This window comes from Urocitellus parryii, chromosome 1 (genome assembly GCF_045843805.1).
Source record: "Urocitellus parryii isolate mUroPar1 chromosome 1, mUroPar1.hap1, whole genome shotgun sequence".
Classification (NCBI taxonomy): Eukaryota; Metazoa; Chordata; class Mammalia; order Rodentia; family Sciuridae; genus Urocitellus; species Urocitellus parryii.
The window spans coordinates 101,949,958-101,968,472 of NC_135531.1; the positions used below are offsets into that span (position 1 = coordinate 101,949,958).

Consider the following 18,515-nt stretch of genomic DNA (forward strand, 5'->3'; position numbering starts at 1 on the left):
TAAATTTCACTCATTCTTGCAAATCAGATCTAAACTTTGTTTAACACCTCCAACTTTCCTCCTTGATTTCTTTAGAAGTTATGTAGTGAATATCGCAAATCCTGGAAGAATGGACAACTTATTTGCACCAGAGAGAATGACCCCATTCAGGGCCCAGATGGGAAAATGCATGGCAACACCTGTTCCATGTGTCAGGCCTTCTTGTAAGTAGAGTCACAGCCTAGTTGCCCTCTCTGCTTCCTTCTATGTTCAACTTGGAGAGGAACTACTTCTGTAGGGAACTACAAGAATTAAAACATATTTGAAGGAACTGCCTCATTGGAGAAACATATAAAAACCATGTCCTTACACTTAGACCAGGGAAGAGTCACAGTTTTGAAAGATCCAAGAAGTGAAACAGGACTGTTCTAAGTTGTCTCCATGGATGCAATTGAGGCCAGTGAGTGAAAGCTCTGGAAGACAGGCTTCAGCTCAATGCCAGGAAGAACTTCCCAACAGTTTGATGATTCCAAAAATGGAATGACTTACCATTGAGTGTCAAGGATGATATAGGTAAAGGCCTTAAATGACAGATTAAAGCAAAGGCTGGACAGTCATCATAGATATAGTACTGAGCACTGGAAGTTTAGAAAACCCTCTTTGAACCAGGGTCTAAATTCTTCACTTGCACTTACAATTCTGTGCTTGGACAAATTAGGCATTCTGTCTGTTTTCTTGATAGAAAAAAAATGGGTTAAAGTAATAGTTTTACTACCTAAAGTCATGCCTATTTCATAGTATGAGCACAGACTTAGGCACTCAGTAAGAATTTAATACATGCTAATTAACTGTCAGATTTTGTCTGAGATTATTTTCAATCTGAAAATTCTCTGATTCTTTCCCATATCTTTTCTTCAACCACTCTCATTTAGCCAAGCAGAAGAAGAGGAAAAGAAAAAGAGGGAAAGTACGTCAAGAAATAAAAGACAATCTGATTCCTTTGAGGTGAGCTACCCTTTCTAATAAGTCAGAGGCATAGGAACCTTGGGATGAGCAGGTGACATTAGAGAACACGTGAATTCCCTGAAACCTTTGTACAGCTGTTTTTGTGTGTTTGCATCTGTGCATGTACAAATGTGATTTTCTTGCTTGAGGATCCATTGATAGTATCCCTTAAAAATATCCATGCCTTCAAAGTTGAGAAGTATCCTAAAATAGGCCAACAGTTGACCTCCAGTTTAAAAAAATAAAAGGCTAAATTTCACTTAGTCTTGAAATCAGATCTAAATTTTGTTTAACACCTCCAACTTTCCTCCTTGATTTCTTTAGAAGTTATGTAGTGAATATCGCAAATCCTGGAAGAATGGACAACTTATTTGCACCAGAGAGAATGACCCCATTCAGGGCCCAGATGGGAAAATGCATGGCAACACCTGTTCCATGTGTCAGGCCTTCTTGTAAGTAGAGTCACAGCCTAGTTGCCCTCTCTGCTTCCTTCTATGTTCAACTTGGAGAGGAACTACTTCTGTAGGGAACTACAAGAATTAAAACATATTTGAAGGAACTGCCTCATTGGAGAAACATATAAAAACCATGTCCTTACACTTAGACCAGGGAAGAGTCACAGTTTTGAAAGATCCAAGAAGTGAAACAGGACTGTTCTAAGTTGTCTCCATGGATGCAATTGAGGCCAGTGAGTGAAAGCTCTGGAAGACAGGCTTCAGCTCAATGCCAGGAAGAACTTCCCAACAGTTTGATGATTCCAAAAATGGAATGACTTACCATTGAGTGTCAAGGATGATATAGGTAAAGGCCTTAAATGACAGATTAAAGCAAAGGCTGGACAGTCATCATAGATATAGTACTGAGCACTGGAAGTTTAGAAAACCCTCTTTGAACCAGGGTCTAAATTCTTCACTTGCACTTACAATTCTGTGCTTGGACAAATTAGGCATTCTGTCTGTTTTCTTGATAGAAAAAAAATGGGTTAAAGTAATAGTTTTACTACCTAAAGTCATGCCTATTTCATAGTATGAGCACAGACTTAGGCACTCAGTAAGAATTTAATACATGCTAATTAACTGTCAGATTTTGTCTGAGATTATTTTCAATCTGAAAATTCTCTGATTCTTTCCCATATCTTTTCTTCAACCACTCTCATTTAGCCAAGCAGAAGAAGAGGAAAAGAAAAAGAGGGAAAGTACGTCAAGAAATAAAAGACAATCTGATTCCTTTGAGGTGAGCTACCCTTTCTAATAAGTCAGAGGCATAGGAACCTTGGGATGAGCAGGTGACATTAGAGAACACGTGAATTCCCTGAAACCTTTGTACAGCTGTTTTTGTGTGTTTGCATCTGTGCATGTACAAATGTGATTTTCTTGCTTGAGGATCCATTGATAGTATCCCTTAAAAATATCCATGCCTTCAAAGTTGAGAAGTATCCTAAAATAGGCCAACAGTTGACCTCCAGTTTAAAAAAATAAAAGGCTAAATTTCACTTAGTCTTGAAATCAGATCTAAATTTTGTTTAACACCTCCAACTTTCCTCCTTGATTTCTTTAGAAGTTATGTAGTGAATACCGCAAATCCTGGAAGAATGGACAACTTATTTGCACCAGAGAGAATGACCCCATTCGGGGCCCAGATGGGAAAATGCATGGCAACACCTGCTCCATGTGTCAGGCCTTCTTGTGAGTAGAGCATCTCCAGGGAGCTTGGGAAATGCTTTGGGAAAACTGTTTTAATGGAAATAATGCACTTTCTTCTTCAATGTAGAATTCAGTTTGAATGTCATATTTAAAAGTACCAACAAATTGTAACAGCAAATGGAGAACTTTCAGAGTATAAGTGCATAAGAGATACAGCATAAGCAAGATGTAAAAGTGAACTAGTGTGTGATCTTATTTATATAAGACATCTCAAATATCAAACTTACAGAAGTAGAGAAGACCGTTGTGGGGAAGAATGGGTGTTGGGAATGAGGAAATCTCAACTAAAAGATCTGATTTCAATTAAGAGGCATATTTTTTGAGAACTTTTGCACAATATGGAGAGTGTAGTTAATATGTATTTTAAAAGAGCTGACAGAGTACATTTTAAATATTCTAATCACAGAGAAATAAATATATGAGGTGATTATGTTTCTTAGACTGATTTACTCATTCTACATGTATATCTGTATAAAAATATCACATTATCTTCATAAATAGAAATTATCTGTCAATTAAAACAATTTTTCAAAAAAGAGATGCAGAATGGTATCTGATAAGGCATTTCAGAAGTAATCTAAAATTTCCTATCCAGATTAGAGAGTATCTATGACAATGATACTAATTATTTTCAGTCTCTGAAATATTATTAGTCAAACTAAGAAAATACATGATATTACAGGTAAAGTGTCATTGTAATATATAGAAATTTTATGAGATTTTTTTTCTTTTGCTCACTATTTTTCTTCCCACTCATTGTGTGTGAATTTAGGGAGTAGAACTAAAATGGATAAGAGGTATAGAGAGGAAGATTTGAGTTTAACATGAATAATAACATAAAAATAATGACTTAAGGATTATGATTTCCATGTGTAGAAGTTAGTTACCTATTTTAGGGAACCTGAAGTTTAACTGTGAAATAAGTGAAATGATATGAACCCTTAAGCAAGAATCTACAATTTCTCAAACTCATTTTTTGACAAAAAGTATTTAACAATTTAATTTCTCGGCAGGTATTTGGTTACTCAGTTTTCTCTGTTGGTGCCAGTATAATTCATCAGATTTCTCCCATAATGTTAGAGCAATTGAACTCTAAAAATCTTTTCTATTTGGAAAGTCAATACAATGATGACTTCGGTATCATAATAAGCATTTATTGAATAGATGTAATTGGCTGGTATCTGATAATAGTTGCCACATAATCTCATAATATATTCATCATAATCATATGAAATAGGTACTATATTGTCACAAGTTACAGATAAAAAGACAAAGGTCCACTGAAGTTGAGAATGGCAGAAAATCAGCTGAGGTTATGTTCCATGTTGGTAAAGAAAATTATAACATGCTTCTCACTGTAGTGTAGACAGGACGTAATCTCTTATCAAGGCTTTATCAACTACTGGTGATATATTTGCCTATTCATAGGCTTGTTTCAATATGTTTTTCTTTTCCTCTACAATCACTTTTCAAAGACAAGGAAATAATTCTGCCACCTAGTGGTCAGTTCTGCTGCCTTTTCTGATCATTCCTCATTAAAATATTTAGTCAACTTGGATATGTTTAGGTCAGTTTTCAAATAAAGAAGTATGAAAATCTCACATTTTAAACCTATTTTAATAAATACAATAAATACAAAAATTCTCCAATAAATACAAAATCTCTATTCAAAAACACTTTTATTACCCATATTTTGTGGATATGCTAACAAAGGTTACTGAGTTTCTTGATCTTTTTTCCTCCATTGTCACTTTTTGCAGTTTTTCATACCATGTGAAAATAATCTTTTCATCTTTTAAAAATGTTTTAATTTGATGGATGGTCAAATCTTGTATTGATTAGAAATCATTAAAACATTTTAACAAATTATGCAATTTTTTTCTCTATACAGCAGAATTTGTTTGTGTCATATACCAGCTATGCTATAGGTCCGACCACTAAATTCAGTTTGCAACACTAGTAATTGTCTAACATAGAAAGATCTATTGCTCTCACTTCATTTTATCCTATGCCTATTTTTGGAATGTTTACTTACAATGATGATAATGCTGATGATATCAGTCCCTTATATCATTTATGCTAATCACTTGATGATGTAAGAGGTACTGTTCTAGTGACCTTAAATGTACCAACTCATTTAATACTCCAAACATTCCTATGAGAAAGGTATTCTTATTACCTGTCCTATACCTCTATTGCCTCTTCATTTAAAAACAAGGAAGGCATAGGGAGACTAAGGTGCGTCTCATTCTCCTTGGATGATCTCATTCCAGAGTATTTCCCCTGTAGCCACTCTGCTCTACTGCCACCCAAACCAAATATTACCACTTTATAAAAGTGACCACAGAAGCAAATCAGAGAGTATTATTGCAGTGCACATGCTGGGAAGTTAAATGGATTACTCATTGATAAAGGGACTTCCTCTTGCACACTATTATCTTGAGGTGTGGTGAACATTTCTAGTTCATTATAAATAAAAGGACAAAGTACTATGGGTGGATCTTGAGAATAGACAAAGCAATGGATTATCAATCTATGAATTAGTCTATGAATGTGAAAGGTCTGCTCTCCTGGAATAAGATCCTTTCTTCTCTCTCTCTCTCTTTTTCCCATCCCTTGTAGTAAACAAGAAGAAAAAGGAAAAGCAAAAGATAAAAGGGAAGCTGCAAAGGTAATTTTCTCAGAAATGTTGATTCTGTGCATTGGCAATTTTTCTTTACAGTAACATTCTAGTTATCTCATTATCATAAATTGTTTCTGTTTGTTTCATGTCTGAAATAAACTAAGAAAACTCTTATTCTTTAAAAAAAGAAAGAGAAGTTTTTATGAATTTTTTCTAATACCAATTTTACTTCATAATTATTCAAATTTTGAGGTTCATTTTTATTTAAAAAAAATGAGTATTCAAAGATTAGAGGGAGACCTAAACCCCAAACTGATAACAATGTCCTAAGTAAGAATGGTGAAGTGACCTTAGAACCATTCACAGACATTCACTCCTACAGCAGTAACAGAGAGAATAACACAGAGACTGTAGACAGCACTCCTATCAGGGACCTCAATATAGATCATGTTCATACCTTCACAGAATTGTGAAGCCTAGAAGAGCAATAACAGAAAATGTACTCCATATACACTGCTGCATACAACATATCTGACCCACTGGATGGACCCCACTATTGTGAGATCTACAGAGAAAGTGGGATCCTCAAGCACTAACACAATAAAGTGTCAAGATACTCTATCACCACAGAAACCACAGGAATCTACAAAACCCCCTTGGAAGAATATTCATAATAACCTGATGCTCTGGAACATTTCATCAAGAGAGAGCTATGCCCTAAAGGGGCCTTCACATAATAGTGGAAGAGAAATCCATCCCAACAGATGCACAAATACCAACTTAGGAATATAAGAATTATGGAAATGAAACAAAACAAGAGAATGTGTCACCATAAGGCTCACAATTCACCAGTAACTTATTCCAAAGATTGAGTGGATGAAACATAAGATAAAGAATTTAAAGAATGATTATAAAAGTGACCAATGAAACAGAGAACACAGAAAATTGTGTGAAAAAATATAAGGAAACAAATATAGGATATAAATGAGAAATTCAGTTAAGAAATAGAAATATTGAACAAGACCCTAACAGATATCTTAGAAATGAAAGGCACAATCAATGAAATAAAAAATTCAGTTGAAAATCTCTTCAACAGATTAGACCAGGTAGAAGACAGAATCTCAGTTTGAAGACAAGTTGGCTGACTTTGAATATACAGATAAAATTACAACAACAGGATGGTGGGAAGATGGCAGAATAGATGAAATCCTGTTTCTGGCTGTTCTGTGGCATGAAACAAAGAAAGCAGACAGGCAGCTTCTCCACAAGGTCTCTCCTAGACGGAATACAACATCTCAGAGAGTATGAGAAGACCCCTATACAGTGGATTCTCTCAGAAATCACCAGTGCTGGGACCACCAGTGTAGAAATCAGAGCCTCTGAGCTCCAGTAAGTCTCTGGACTCTGGACCCAAAGCCTGCAGTTCTAGCAGCATGACTCACCAGCAGCTTAGCAGAACCAACTAACACCACCTCTGCAGAACTCTGGACTGCACTCTGCTCCCACGCAGGTCACTCTGCTGCTACCTATCCACAGCACAAGGCCATCGCCCACCTCCCCCCACATCACCAGACACCCTTGCACTGGAAGCAGTCCAACTCCATGTTGGAAAACCTTCCTCAGCATTTTGTAATAGGTGTGGGTATCAGATTGGTTCCCCATTTGAACAGGTACCTGATTTCCAATCCACCCCCCTCCCCAGTGCCCATAACTTGGCACAGTGGCCACCTTTCACAAACACAGCTCTCAGTTGGACAGGAGTACAGTGTGACCAGGGCGCCACCCACCTGGTGTGAGCTTGGGGGTGAGAGGTCCCACAGTTGGGATCTGATAAGAGAGGGGAGGGGGCTACAGTCTAGAGCATGAGCAACATAAAAAGGGAAGAAAGTACCACAAACAAATCAAAACAACATATCATTAGAAGCATTGGCAACTACAGCATAAAAATTGACAGAGAAAGATTTCAGGATATACATGGTTAAAATGTTTTGGGATTTCAAAGAAGACATAAGAAAACAAATACAGGCAGTTAAAGCTACATAAACAATTGCAAGAAGCAAAAGATCACCTCAAAAGGGATAGGTTAAAAAAACAGAAATACTTGAAATGAAAGAAATAATTAACCAAATAAAAACCTCAAATTAAAGCATTACCAACAGAGTAGACCACTTAGAAGACCATATACTATGCCACAAAGCAACTCTTAGCAAATACACAAAAGTAGAAATACTACCATGCATTTTATCAGATCATAATGGAATGAAATTGGAAATCAACAACAAAATAAAAAATAAAAATTTCTCCATTACCTTAAGACTAAACAATATGCTACTGAATCAACAATGGGTCACAGAAGACATTAAGGAGGAGATTTAAAAATTCTTAGCAGTAAATGAGAACATAGACACAACATATCGAAATCTCTGGGACACCTGGAAATTCAGACTAATGGCATTAATTACCTTTCCAGTGAAATAATAGCAGAAAACTTTTCTGAATCTTGGGAATGAGACAGACATCTATATACAGGAAGCACTTAGAACCCACAATAAACAAGCTTGCTGGTTTCACACAGTAGCCTTATACACAATTTGCATTCAATTCTGTTTTTAAAGAACAACTACAAAAGTCTGAACCTAACCATTAGTTGGGAAAGGTTCATTCAACTCTTTTATAATAAATGTTTTTATTAGCTGCAAGGGTTTCTTATCAGTAATTTAAAACTAAAAATCTATTTCATTTATTATATTTGATCATTTTCCAAGGCCTCTTTGATATTCCCAGTGTTCCTCACCCATTTTCTCCTTCTCTCCTCTCCTATTGTACCCTCCTGATTTAAATCCTCATTCCCCATCCCTGGACAGGGTTTCACTCTAGGAAAGATGTTGCTTTCTCCCGGGATTATATTTTTTCTGCTCACATCTACAAAGATGGACATGCTAGTGTTTCTTCTTCTTGGCTTGCTAAAGACAAACCTTGACTCAGCAATTCTCTCTCACCTCTAGGAAGGCTTCCCTATAGGCCTATTGACTCTCCTCACCATGGTTTTTCATAACTCTTACAGATAGATTGAAATATATGTCACGACACAAACATGCATGTTATCTGTTGAACTCTGCCCAACTCGTCAGCCTGATTCTGCACCATAATTACAGGCATCCTCAGGAGGATGATGGTGATGGTTACAGATCTGATGTAACACCAGGGCAATTTTGAGTGTATGACTGGAGCTTTGTACTTCTTTACTGATTTATTGCTATATGTCATAACTTTTCCTCACTTTGTCTACACTGCCATACATGACTTGTTCCTCATAGGTAGAAAGGACAGAAACTGACCTGAGAAAATATTTTCTTCATTTTTCCAGGAAATCTGCAGCGAATTCCAGAACTACGTGAGAAATGGATCACTCATATGCACCAGAGAGCACAACCCTGTTTTTGGCCCAGATGGCCAAATTCATGGAAACAAGTGTTCCATGTGTTCTAGTGTGTTGTAGGTATCCACCCCAGCTCTCCCTCTGACTCTCTTCATCACTGTTCACCTTGAGCCTCAGATTCCTCCTACATCTGTAGTATATCTACCATGGACTGTCAACTAGAAAATCTTACAAACACATGGAAAAGACATTAAGTACTACTGAAGTACACAGTGACAGTGTTATTCTCAAGCCAGTCTTCCTTCTATCTTCTAATTAAGTCAAAGGAAAAGTCTCCCTTTAGTGTTGATATGTTTTTAACACTTGACACTCTTTATTTATGACAAAAAGGGGGCAGAAGTTTCATGGTCTGGATTGCATGCTCCTTTTGGTCCCTCTACCTCCTCTGGTATATTACCACTCTGTGAGTAAATTCAGATGTGGGTTAAGGTAATCCAGTTGAATAGACGTGTGTGGGGCTGAGACATAAAGATTGTTATAATAACCTGAAGAAGACAGAGAAGTGGAAAAGAGAGGATTGTGTCTACCCTTTCAGGGAAAGTGCTGCATACAAGTGAAATGCACACTTTGAAAAGTGTATTAGTGTGGCGGGAAACCCCTGAGAGTCAGGTTCATGTGCCAGATTTGTACTGAAATGTTAAATCAGGTCAGAGCTTGCTAGGCCTTTCTGTTTGTTCCTGCTATGGATAAACCTGAGGGCTGGAGCTCCACTGTGTGGGGCAATGTAGAAGCTGAGTTTTATCAATTCTAATTCCTTCCTTGTTAGACTGCCAATTCCCTCTTGAACATCACTCTAAAATAAATGTGGAGAAAAATATTTAAATGTCTGTTTAAAGAAACAACAATAACAACAACAAAATAATAGTTTCCAATTACAGAGGTCTTACCTTAAGTTTATGCAGGTAATTTCTTAAAAGGAGAGATAGACCAAGTGAAGCATTAGATTAAATAGTGACAGGGAGGAAAAGAAATAGGATTTTTCCTCTCATCTATTCCACTTGCTTATGCTGTGGTAATAACCAGAGGTGATAAATACTTTCAATGTCTAGCATGACATGCTACATAAAGTCATGCCTATTTCATAGTTTGAGCATCAGCTTAGGCACACAGTAAGAATTTAATACATGTTAATTAACTTCAGATTTTGTCTGAGATTACTTCCAATCTCTCTGATTCTTTCTCATATCTTTTCTTCAACCACTCTCATTTAGCCAAGCAGAAGAAGAGGAAAAGAAAAAGAGTGAAAGTACGTCAAGAAATAAAAGACAATCTGCTTCCTTTGAGGTGAGCTACCCTTTCTAATAAGTCAGAGGCATATGAACCTGGGGATGAGCAGGTGGCATTAGAGAACACGTGAATTCCCTGAAACCCTATGAAACCTTTGTACAGCTGTTGTTTTTGTGTGTTTGCATCTGTGCATGTACAGTTGTGATTTTCTTGCTTGAGGATCCATTGACACTTAAGGTATCCATGCCTTCAAAGTTGAGAAGTATCCTAAAATAGGCCAACAGTTGACCTCCAGTTTAAAAAATAAAAGGCTAAATTTCACTCATTCTTGCAAATCAGATCTAAACTTTGTTTTACACCTCCAACTTTCCTCCTTGATTTCTTTAGAAGTTATGTAGTGAATACCGCAAATCCTGGAAGAATGGACAGCTTATTTGCACCAGAGAGAATGACCCCATTCGGGGCCCAGATGGGAAAATGCATGGCAACACCTGCTCCATGTGTCAGGCCTTCTTGTGAGTAGAGCATCTCCAGGGAGCTTGGGAAATGCTCTGGGTAATTCTTTTTTATGGAAATAATGCATTTTCTTCTTCAATGTAGAATTCAGTTTGAATGTCATATTTAAAAGTACCAACAAATCATAAAAGCAAATGGAGAACTTTCAGACTAGAAGTGCATACGAGATACAGCATAAGCAAGATGTAAAAGTGAACTAGTGTGTGATCTGATATATTTATGATATCTCAAATACTTAACATATAGAAATAGACAGAGACCAGGGTTGGGAAGGGATGGGTGTTGGAAATGAGGAAATCTCAACTAGAGGATCTGATTTCAATTAAGAGGCATGCTTTTTGAGATCTTTTGCACAATATGGAGACTGTAGTTAATAATATATCATGTATTTCAGAAGAGCTAAAAGAGTACATTCTAAATATTCTAATCACAGAGAGATAAATAAATCATTCCACATGTATATCTGTATAAAAATATCACATTATCCTCATGAATAGAAGTTATTTGTCAAAACAATTTTTCACAAAAGAGATGCAGAATGGTATCTTATAAGGCATTTCAGAAGTAATTTATAATTTTCCATCCAGATTGGAGATTGGTCTATGATAATCATACTAATTATTTTCAACTCTATGAAATATTATTAGTCAAATTAAGAAAATACATGATATTACAAGTAAAGTATCATTGTACTACATAGAAATTTTATGAGATTTTTTTCTTTTGCTCACTATTTTTCTTCCCACCAATTCTATGTGAATTTAGGGAATAGAAATAAAATGGATAAGAAGTATAGAGAGGAAAATTTGGGTTTAACATGAATAGTAACATATAGATAATGACTTAAGGATAATGATTTCCATGTGTAGAAGTTGGTTACCTATTTTAGGGAACCTGAAGTTTGTGAAAAAAGTAAAATGATATGGACCCTTAAACACGAATCTACAATTTCCCCTAACTCATGTTTTGACTAAAAGTATTTCCCAATTTACTTTCTCAACATTAAAGTTTATGAGGATAATGTGATATTTTTATACAGATATACATGTGGAATGATTTATTCAGCCTAAGAAACATAATCACCTCATATATTTATCTCTCTGTAATTAGAATATTTAAAATATACTCTTTTAGCTCTTTTGAAATACATGATATATTATTAATTACAGTCTACATATTGTGCAAAAGATCTCAAAAAGTTTTCTCTGTTGGATCAGGGGTAGAGGCAGTCTAATTTATCAGATTTCTCCCATAATGTTAGAGCCATTGAACTCCAAAAATCTTTTCTATTTGGAAAGTCAATATGATGATGACTTAGGTATCATAGTAAGCATTTATTGAATAGATGTAATTGTCTGGCATATGATAAGATTTGCCACATTATCTCATTTAATTTTCATCATAATCATATGAAATAGGTTCTATATTATCACAAGTTACAAATGAAAAGATGAAGGCCCAGTGAAATTAAGAGTGGCAGAAAATCAGCTGAGTTTATGTTTTATGTTGGTAAAAAAATTATAAAATGCTTTTCACTGTAGTGTAGACAGGACATAATCTCTTATCAAGGCTTTACCAACTACTGGTGATATATTTGCCTATAGATAGGCTTCTTTCAATCTGTTTTTCTTTTTCTCTACATTTTTTAAAGACAAGGAAATAATTCTGCCACCTAGTGGTCAGTTCTGCTGCTTTTTCTGATCATTCCTCATTAAAATATTTATTCAACTTGGATTTGTTTAGATCAGTTTTCACATAAAGAAGTATGAAAATCTCACATTTTAAACCTATTTTAATAAATACAATAAATACAAAAATTCTCCAATAAATACAAAATCTCTATTCAAAAACACTTTTATTACCCATATTTTGTGGATATGCTAACAAAGGTTACTGAGTTTCTTGATGATCTTTTTTCCTCCATTGTCATTTTTTGCACTTTTTCATACCATGTGAAAATAATCTTTTCATCTTTTAAAAATGTTTTAATTTGATGGATGGTCAAATCTTGTATTGATTAGAAATCATTAAAACATTTTAACAAATTATGCATTTTTTTCTCTATATAGCAGGATTCATTTGTGTCATATACCAGCTATGCTATAGGTCCAACCACTAAATTCAGTTTGCAACACTAGTAATTGTCCAACATAGAAAGATCTATTGCTCTCACTTCATTTTATCCTATGCCTATTTTGGGAATGTTTACTTACAATGATGATAATGCTGATGATATCAGTCCCTTATATCATTTATGCTAATCACTTGATGATGTAAGAGGTACTGTTCTAGTGACCTTAAGTGTACCAACTCACTTAATACTCCATACATTCTTATGAGAAAGGTATTCTTACTACCTGTCCTATATCTCTATTGCTCTTCATTTAAAAACAAGGAAGGCATAGGGAGACTAAGGTGCATCTCATTTTCCTAGGATGATCTCAGTCCAGAGTATTTCCCCTTAACCACTCTGCAGTATTGCTGCCCAAACCAAATATTACCACTTTATATAAGCATCCACAGAAGCAAATCAGAGAATATTACTGCAGTGCACATGCTGGGAAGTTAAATGGATTACTCATTGATAAAGGGACTTCCTCTTAAACACTATTGTCTTCAGGTGTGGTGAACCTTTATAGTTGATTATAAATACAATGACAAAGTACTATGGGTGGATCTTGAGAATAATCAAAGCAGTGACTGATCAATCTATAAATGTGAAAGATCTGCTCTCCTGGAATAAGATCCATTTCTTCTCTCTATTTTCCTGTCCCTTGTAGTAAACAAGAAGAAAAATCAACAGCAAAAGAAAAAAGGGAAGCTGCAAAGGTAATTTTCTCAGAAATACTGACTTTGTTTCTTGGCAATTTTTCTATATAATAGAATTCTAGTTATCTCATTAGCATAAATTTTTTGTTTGTTTCATGTCTGAAATAAACTAAGAAAACTCTTATCCTTTAAAAAAAAGAAAGGGAAGTCTTTATGAAATTTTTCTAATACCAATTTTGCTTTATGATTATTCAAATTTTGAGGTTCATTTTTATAAAAAATATTGAATATTCAAAGGATAGGAAGAGACCTAAACCCCAAACTGATAACTATGTCCCAACTAAGAATGGTGAGGTGGCCTTAGAACCACTCACAGACATTCACTCCTACAGCAGCAGTAGAGAGAAGTAACACAGAGCCTGCAGACACAACTCCTATAAGGAACCTTAATATAGATGATGTCTGTACCCTGTTACAACAGAATTGTGAAGCATAGAAGAGCAATAACAGAGAATGTACTCTATATACACTGCTGCATACAACATCTGACCCACTGGATGTACCCCACTATTGTGAGATCTACAAAGAAAGTGGAATCCTCAAGCACTAACACAACAAGTGTCAAGATACTCTATCACCACAGAAGCCATAGGAATCTACAAAACCCCCTTGGAAGAATATTCATAATAACCTGTTGCTCTGGAACATTTCATCAAGAGAGAGCTATGCCCTAAAGGGGCCTTCACATAATAGTGGAAGAGAAATCCATCCCAACGGATGAACAAATACCAATATAGGAATACAAGAATTATGAAAATGAAACAAGAGAATGTGTCACCATAAGGCTCATAATTTACCAGCAACTTATTCCAAAGATTGAGTGGATGAAACATAAGATAAAGAATTTAAAGAATGATTATAAAAGTGACCAACGAACCAGAGAACATAGAAAATTATGTGAAAAAATATAAGGAAACAAGTATAGGATATGAATGAGAAATTCAATTAAGAAATAGAAATATTGAGGAAGACCCGGACACATATCTTAGAAATGAAAGGCACAATCAATGAAATAAATTCAGTTGAAAGTCTCTTCAACAGATTAGATCAGGTAGAAGACAAAATTTCAGTTTGAAGACAAGTTGGCTGACTTTGAATATACAGATAAAATTAAAACAACAGATAAGAAACTATCATTAGGTACATAAATCTGGGACAATATTAAGAAACTGAACTTAAGAATAATTGGCATTCAGGAAGGAGAGGAAATTCAGACTAATGGCATTAATAACCTTTCCAGTGAAATAATGGCAGAAAACTTTTCTGAATCTTGGGAATGAGACACACATCTATGTATGAGAAGCACTTAGAACCCACAATAAACAAGCTTGCTGGTTTCACACAGTAGCCTTATACACAATTTGCATTCAATTCTGTTTTTAAAGAACAACTACAAAAGTCTGAACCTAACCATTAGTTGGGAAAGGTTCATTCAACTCTTTTATAATAAATGTTTTTATTAGCTGCAAGGGTTTCTTATCAGTAATTTAAAACTAAAAATCTATTTCATTTATTATATTTGATCATTTTCCAAGGCCTCTTTGATATTCCCAGTGTTCCTCACCCATTTTCTCCTTCTCTCCTCTCCTATTGTACCCTCCTGATTTAAATCCTCATTCCCCATCCCTGGACAGGGTTTCACTCTAGGAAAGATGTTGCTTTCTCCTGGGATTATACTTTTTCTGCTCACATCTACAAAGATGGACATGCTAGTGTTTCTTCTTCTTGGCTTGCTAAAGACAAACCTTGACTCAGCAATTCTCTCTCACCTCTAGGAAGGCTTCCCTGTAGGCCTATTGACTCTCCTCACCATGGTTTTTCATAACTCTTACAGATAGATTGAAATATATGTCACGACACAATCATGCATGTTTTCTGTTGAACTCTGCCCAACTCGTCAGCCTGATTCTGCACCATAATTACAGGCATCCTCAGGAGGATGATGGTGATGGTTACAGATCTGATGTAACACCAGGGCAATTTTGAGTGTATGACTGGAGCTTTGTACTTCTTTACTGATTTATTGCTATATGTCATAACTTTTCCTCACTTTGTCTACACTGCCATGAATGACTTGTTCCTCAAAGGTAGAAAGGATAGAAAACTGACCTGAGAAAATATTTTCTTCATTTTTCCAGGAAATCTGCAGTGAATTCCAGAACTACGTGAGAAATGGATCACTCATATGCACCAGAGAGCACAACCCTGTTTTTGGCCCAGATGGCCAAATTCATGGAAACAAGTGTTCCATGTGTTCTAGTGTGTTGTAGGTATCCACCCCAGCTCTCCCTCTGACTCTCTTCATCACTGTTCACCTTGAGCCTCAGATTCCTCCTACATCTGTAGTATATCTACCATGGACTGTCAACTAGAAAATCTTACAAACACATGGAAAAGACATTAAGTACTACTGAAGTACACAGTGACAGTGTTATTCTCAAGCCAGTCTTCCTTCTATCTTCTAATTAACTCAAAGGAAAAGTCTCCCTTTAGTGTTGATATGTTTTTAACACTTGACACCCTTTATTTATGACAAAAAGGGGGCAGAAGTTTCATGGTCTGGATTGCATGCTCCTTTTGGTCCCTCTACCTCCTCTGGTATATTACCACTCTGTGAGTATATTCAGATGTGGGTTAAGGTAATCCAGTTGAATAGACGTGTGTGGGGCTGAGACATAAAGATTGTTATAATAACCTGAAGAAGACAGAGAAGCGGAATAGAGAGGATTGTGTCTACCCTTTCAGGGAAAGTGCTACACACAAGTGAAATGCACACTTTGAAAAGTGTATTAGTGTGGCGGGAAACCCCTGAGAGTCAGGTTCATGTGCCAGATTTGTACTGAAATGTTAAATCAGGTCAGAGCTTGCTAGGCCTTTCTGTTTGTTCCTGCTATGGATAAACCTGAGGGCTGGAGCTCTACTGTGTGGGGCATTAGAGAAGCTGAGTTTTATCAATTCTAATTCCTTCCTTGTTAGACTGCCAATTCCCTCTTGAACATCACTCTAAAATAAATGTGGAGAAAAATATTTAAATGTCTGTTTAAAGATACAACAACAACAAAATAGTCTCCAATTACACAGGTCTTATCTTAAGTGTATGCAGGTAATTTCTTAAAAAGAAAGATTAACAGAGTGACGCATTAGATTAAATAGTGACTGGGAGGACAAGAAATCAGGATTTTTCTCTCATCTTTTCCATTTGCTGGTGCTATGGTAATAACCAGAGTTGGTAAATACTCACAATGTCCAGCATGACATGACACATGTCAGAGGGAAATGACAAGAGAATGAAAGCATTAGGCTTATGATCAACCTCAAAAAAGGAGCTGCTCCTGAGCTTGGTGGCACACACCTATAATCTCAGTGGCTGCAAAGGCTGAGCCAGGAGGATCATGAGTTCAAATCCAGGCTCAGCAACTTAGCTAGACCCTAAGCAACTTAGTGAGAACCTGTCTCTAACTAAATAATAAAAATCACTGGTGATGTGGCTTATATCTGGTACAAAAAAAAAAAAGTAGCTGCTTAAAATTACTGAACTAGGATCACTGTTATGATCTCAAACTAAAATTTCTCTATGAACATTAGATCCTCTAAAATAATATTTAAAATTTGTATTTTATGGTAAAACATGTTTTTTAAACATGGTATCTTTTTTTAGTACTTTTATTTTGTTTATTATTTATTTTTATGTGATGCTGGGGGTCAAACCCAGTGCCTCACGTGTGCTAGGCAAGTGTTCTACTGTTGAGCTACAACCCTAGCCCATAAAACATGTTTTATATGATGATGGGTTTATCATTGAACTTGGCATTACCCTTTGCTCTCGTCCTTGATGTGGTAGTTATTTGTATAGGAAAAGTTTCACAATTAAAAAAAGTCAAAACAATCGTGGCTTCTTATAGATCACTGATTGAAGTCATAAAATCTATAGACTATAAGATCAACAGAGGGGCATAAGCTGATTAAATTCAGGCTTTTTTATTATTGCTATTTTTTAGAGAGGGGATATGGACTATTTAATTTATCTGTACATTGGCTAAAACAATAGCACTTGTTGGGGTGGGTATAAGTGTCATAAAGACTGTTTGACTTTCATTCTGAAAGCTCCTCATTCCTTCTTGAAACATGCTACCAAAGTCAGTGGAGAATCGTACTCAGCCTGTGATCTTCTATTGCAGCATGCTTGAAGAAGAGGAGAAGAAAAAACATAACGAAGAAGAAACAGAGAAAGTTGAGGCTGAAAAAGTTAAGAGAGAAGCCGTGGAGGTAGTTGTTTTAAATCATCAGAGTCACATACATATTCAATGTCGTTCTCCCTCAACCTGTCTCCTACCGGACCAGTCCCAGGGTCTTAGTGTCTGCAGGATGAGGAAATATATTTGGATCCCGGTGGATTAGAAGACTCCTTTTCTTCTTATATATTAAGCCCAACAGGGCTAATATGCCTGAAGAGCTGTGCCTAGGTCTTTGTCCCTTCTTTCCTTTATCCTTTTCTAGTTTACAAGACCTCATCTCTACTTTTCTCTTACCTCTTACCTGTACTCCCTAGTGTCTATCTTTGATTCTGAGAGAAAAGTAATCATTTAAAAACATTAGGCAAGCCATGTCACCCAAAGGCCTCTCAGCTCAGAGTAAGAACTGAGGTCCTTCTAGTAGCTTACAGGCCAGGCTTGGTCTGATCCCTGTCACATCTCAGACCTCATTTCCTATTGTTCTACATACCGTTCTTCTGCTGGTTTACACTGACCATCTTGTTGCTTTTTGAACATGCCAAGAATCAATTCACGTCTTTCTGTCTTGTAGAATTCATGATATCATGGTTAAAAATCTGAATTCAAACTTGTGCTCTCAGGGTTCAAATCCTTGCTCTGTCTTCTTACAAGTTAAGTTCAGATAGCCAAAATCTATATGTCTTAATTTCCTCATTTATAAAATGAGAATGTTATAATTACTTATAAGAAACTTATCTATGTATAAAAGCACAGTGTCTCCCATATCTTTTTTAACATGTTTTTAGATCTTGATGCACCTTTATTTTATTCATATATTTATATGCGGTGCTGAGAATTGAACCCACACATACTAGGCAAGTGCTCTACTACTGAGCCATAACCTCAGCCATATCTTAAGCACTCAATATGTAATATCTGTTGTTGCTGAATTTATTGTATTTATCTGTGTAATCTCATTACCC

At 35.9% G+C, this 18,515-nt stretch overlaps 1 protein-coding gene across 1 annotated transcript in view; it reads left to right on the forward strand.

Annotated features, from left to right (window-relative positions):
- The window catches only part of Spink5 (serine peptidase inhibitor Kazal type 5), an 83,257-nt gene that overhangs the window by 38,965 nt on the left and 25,777 nt on the right, over positions 1 to 18,515 (forward strand). The window contains exons 15-18 of the mRNA XM_077796736.1: positions 76 to 203; positions 5,310 to 5,358; positions 8,678 to 8,805; positions 17,500 to 17,587. Of these exons, the coding sequence (XP_077652862.1) occupies positions 76 to 203; positions 5,310 to 5,358; positions 8,678 to 8,805; positions 17,500 to 17,587 (393 nt within the window). The remainder of the gene's footprint in view (positions 1 to 75; positions 204 to 5,309; positions 5,359 to 8,677; positions 8,806 to 17,499; positions 17,588 to 18,515) is intronic.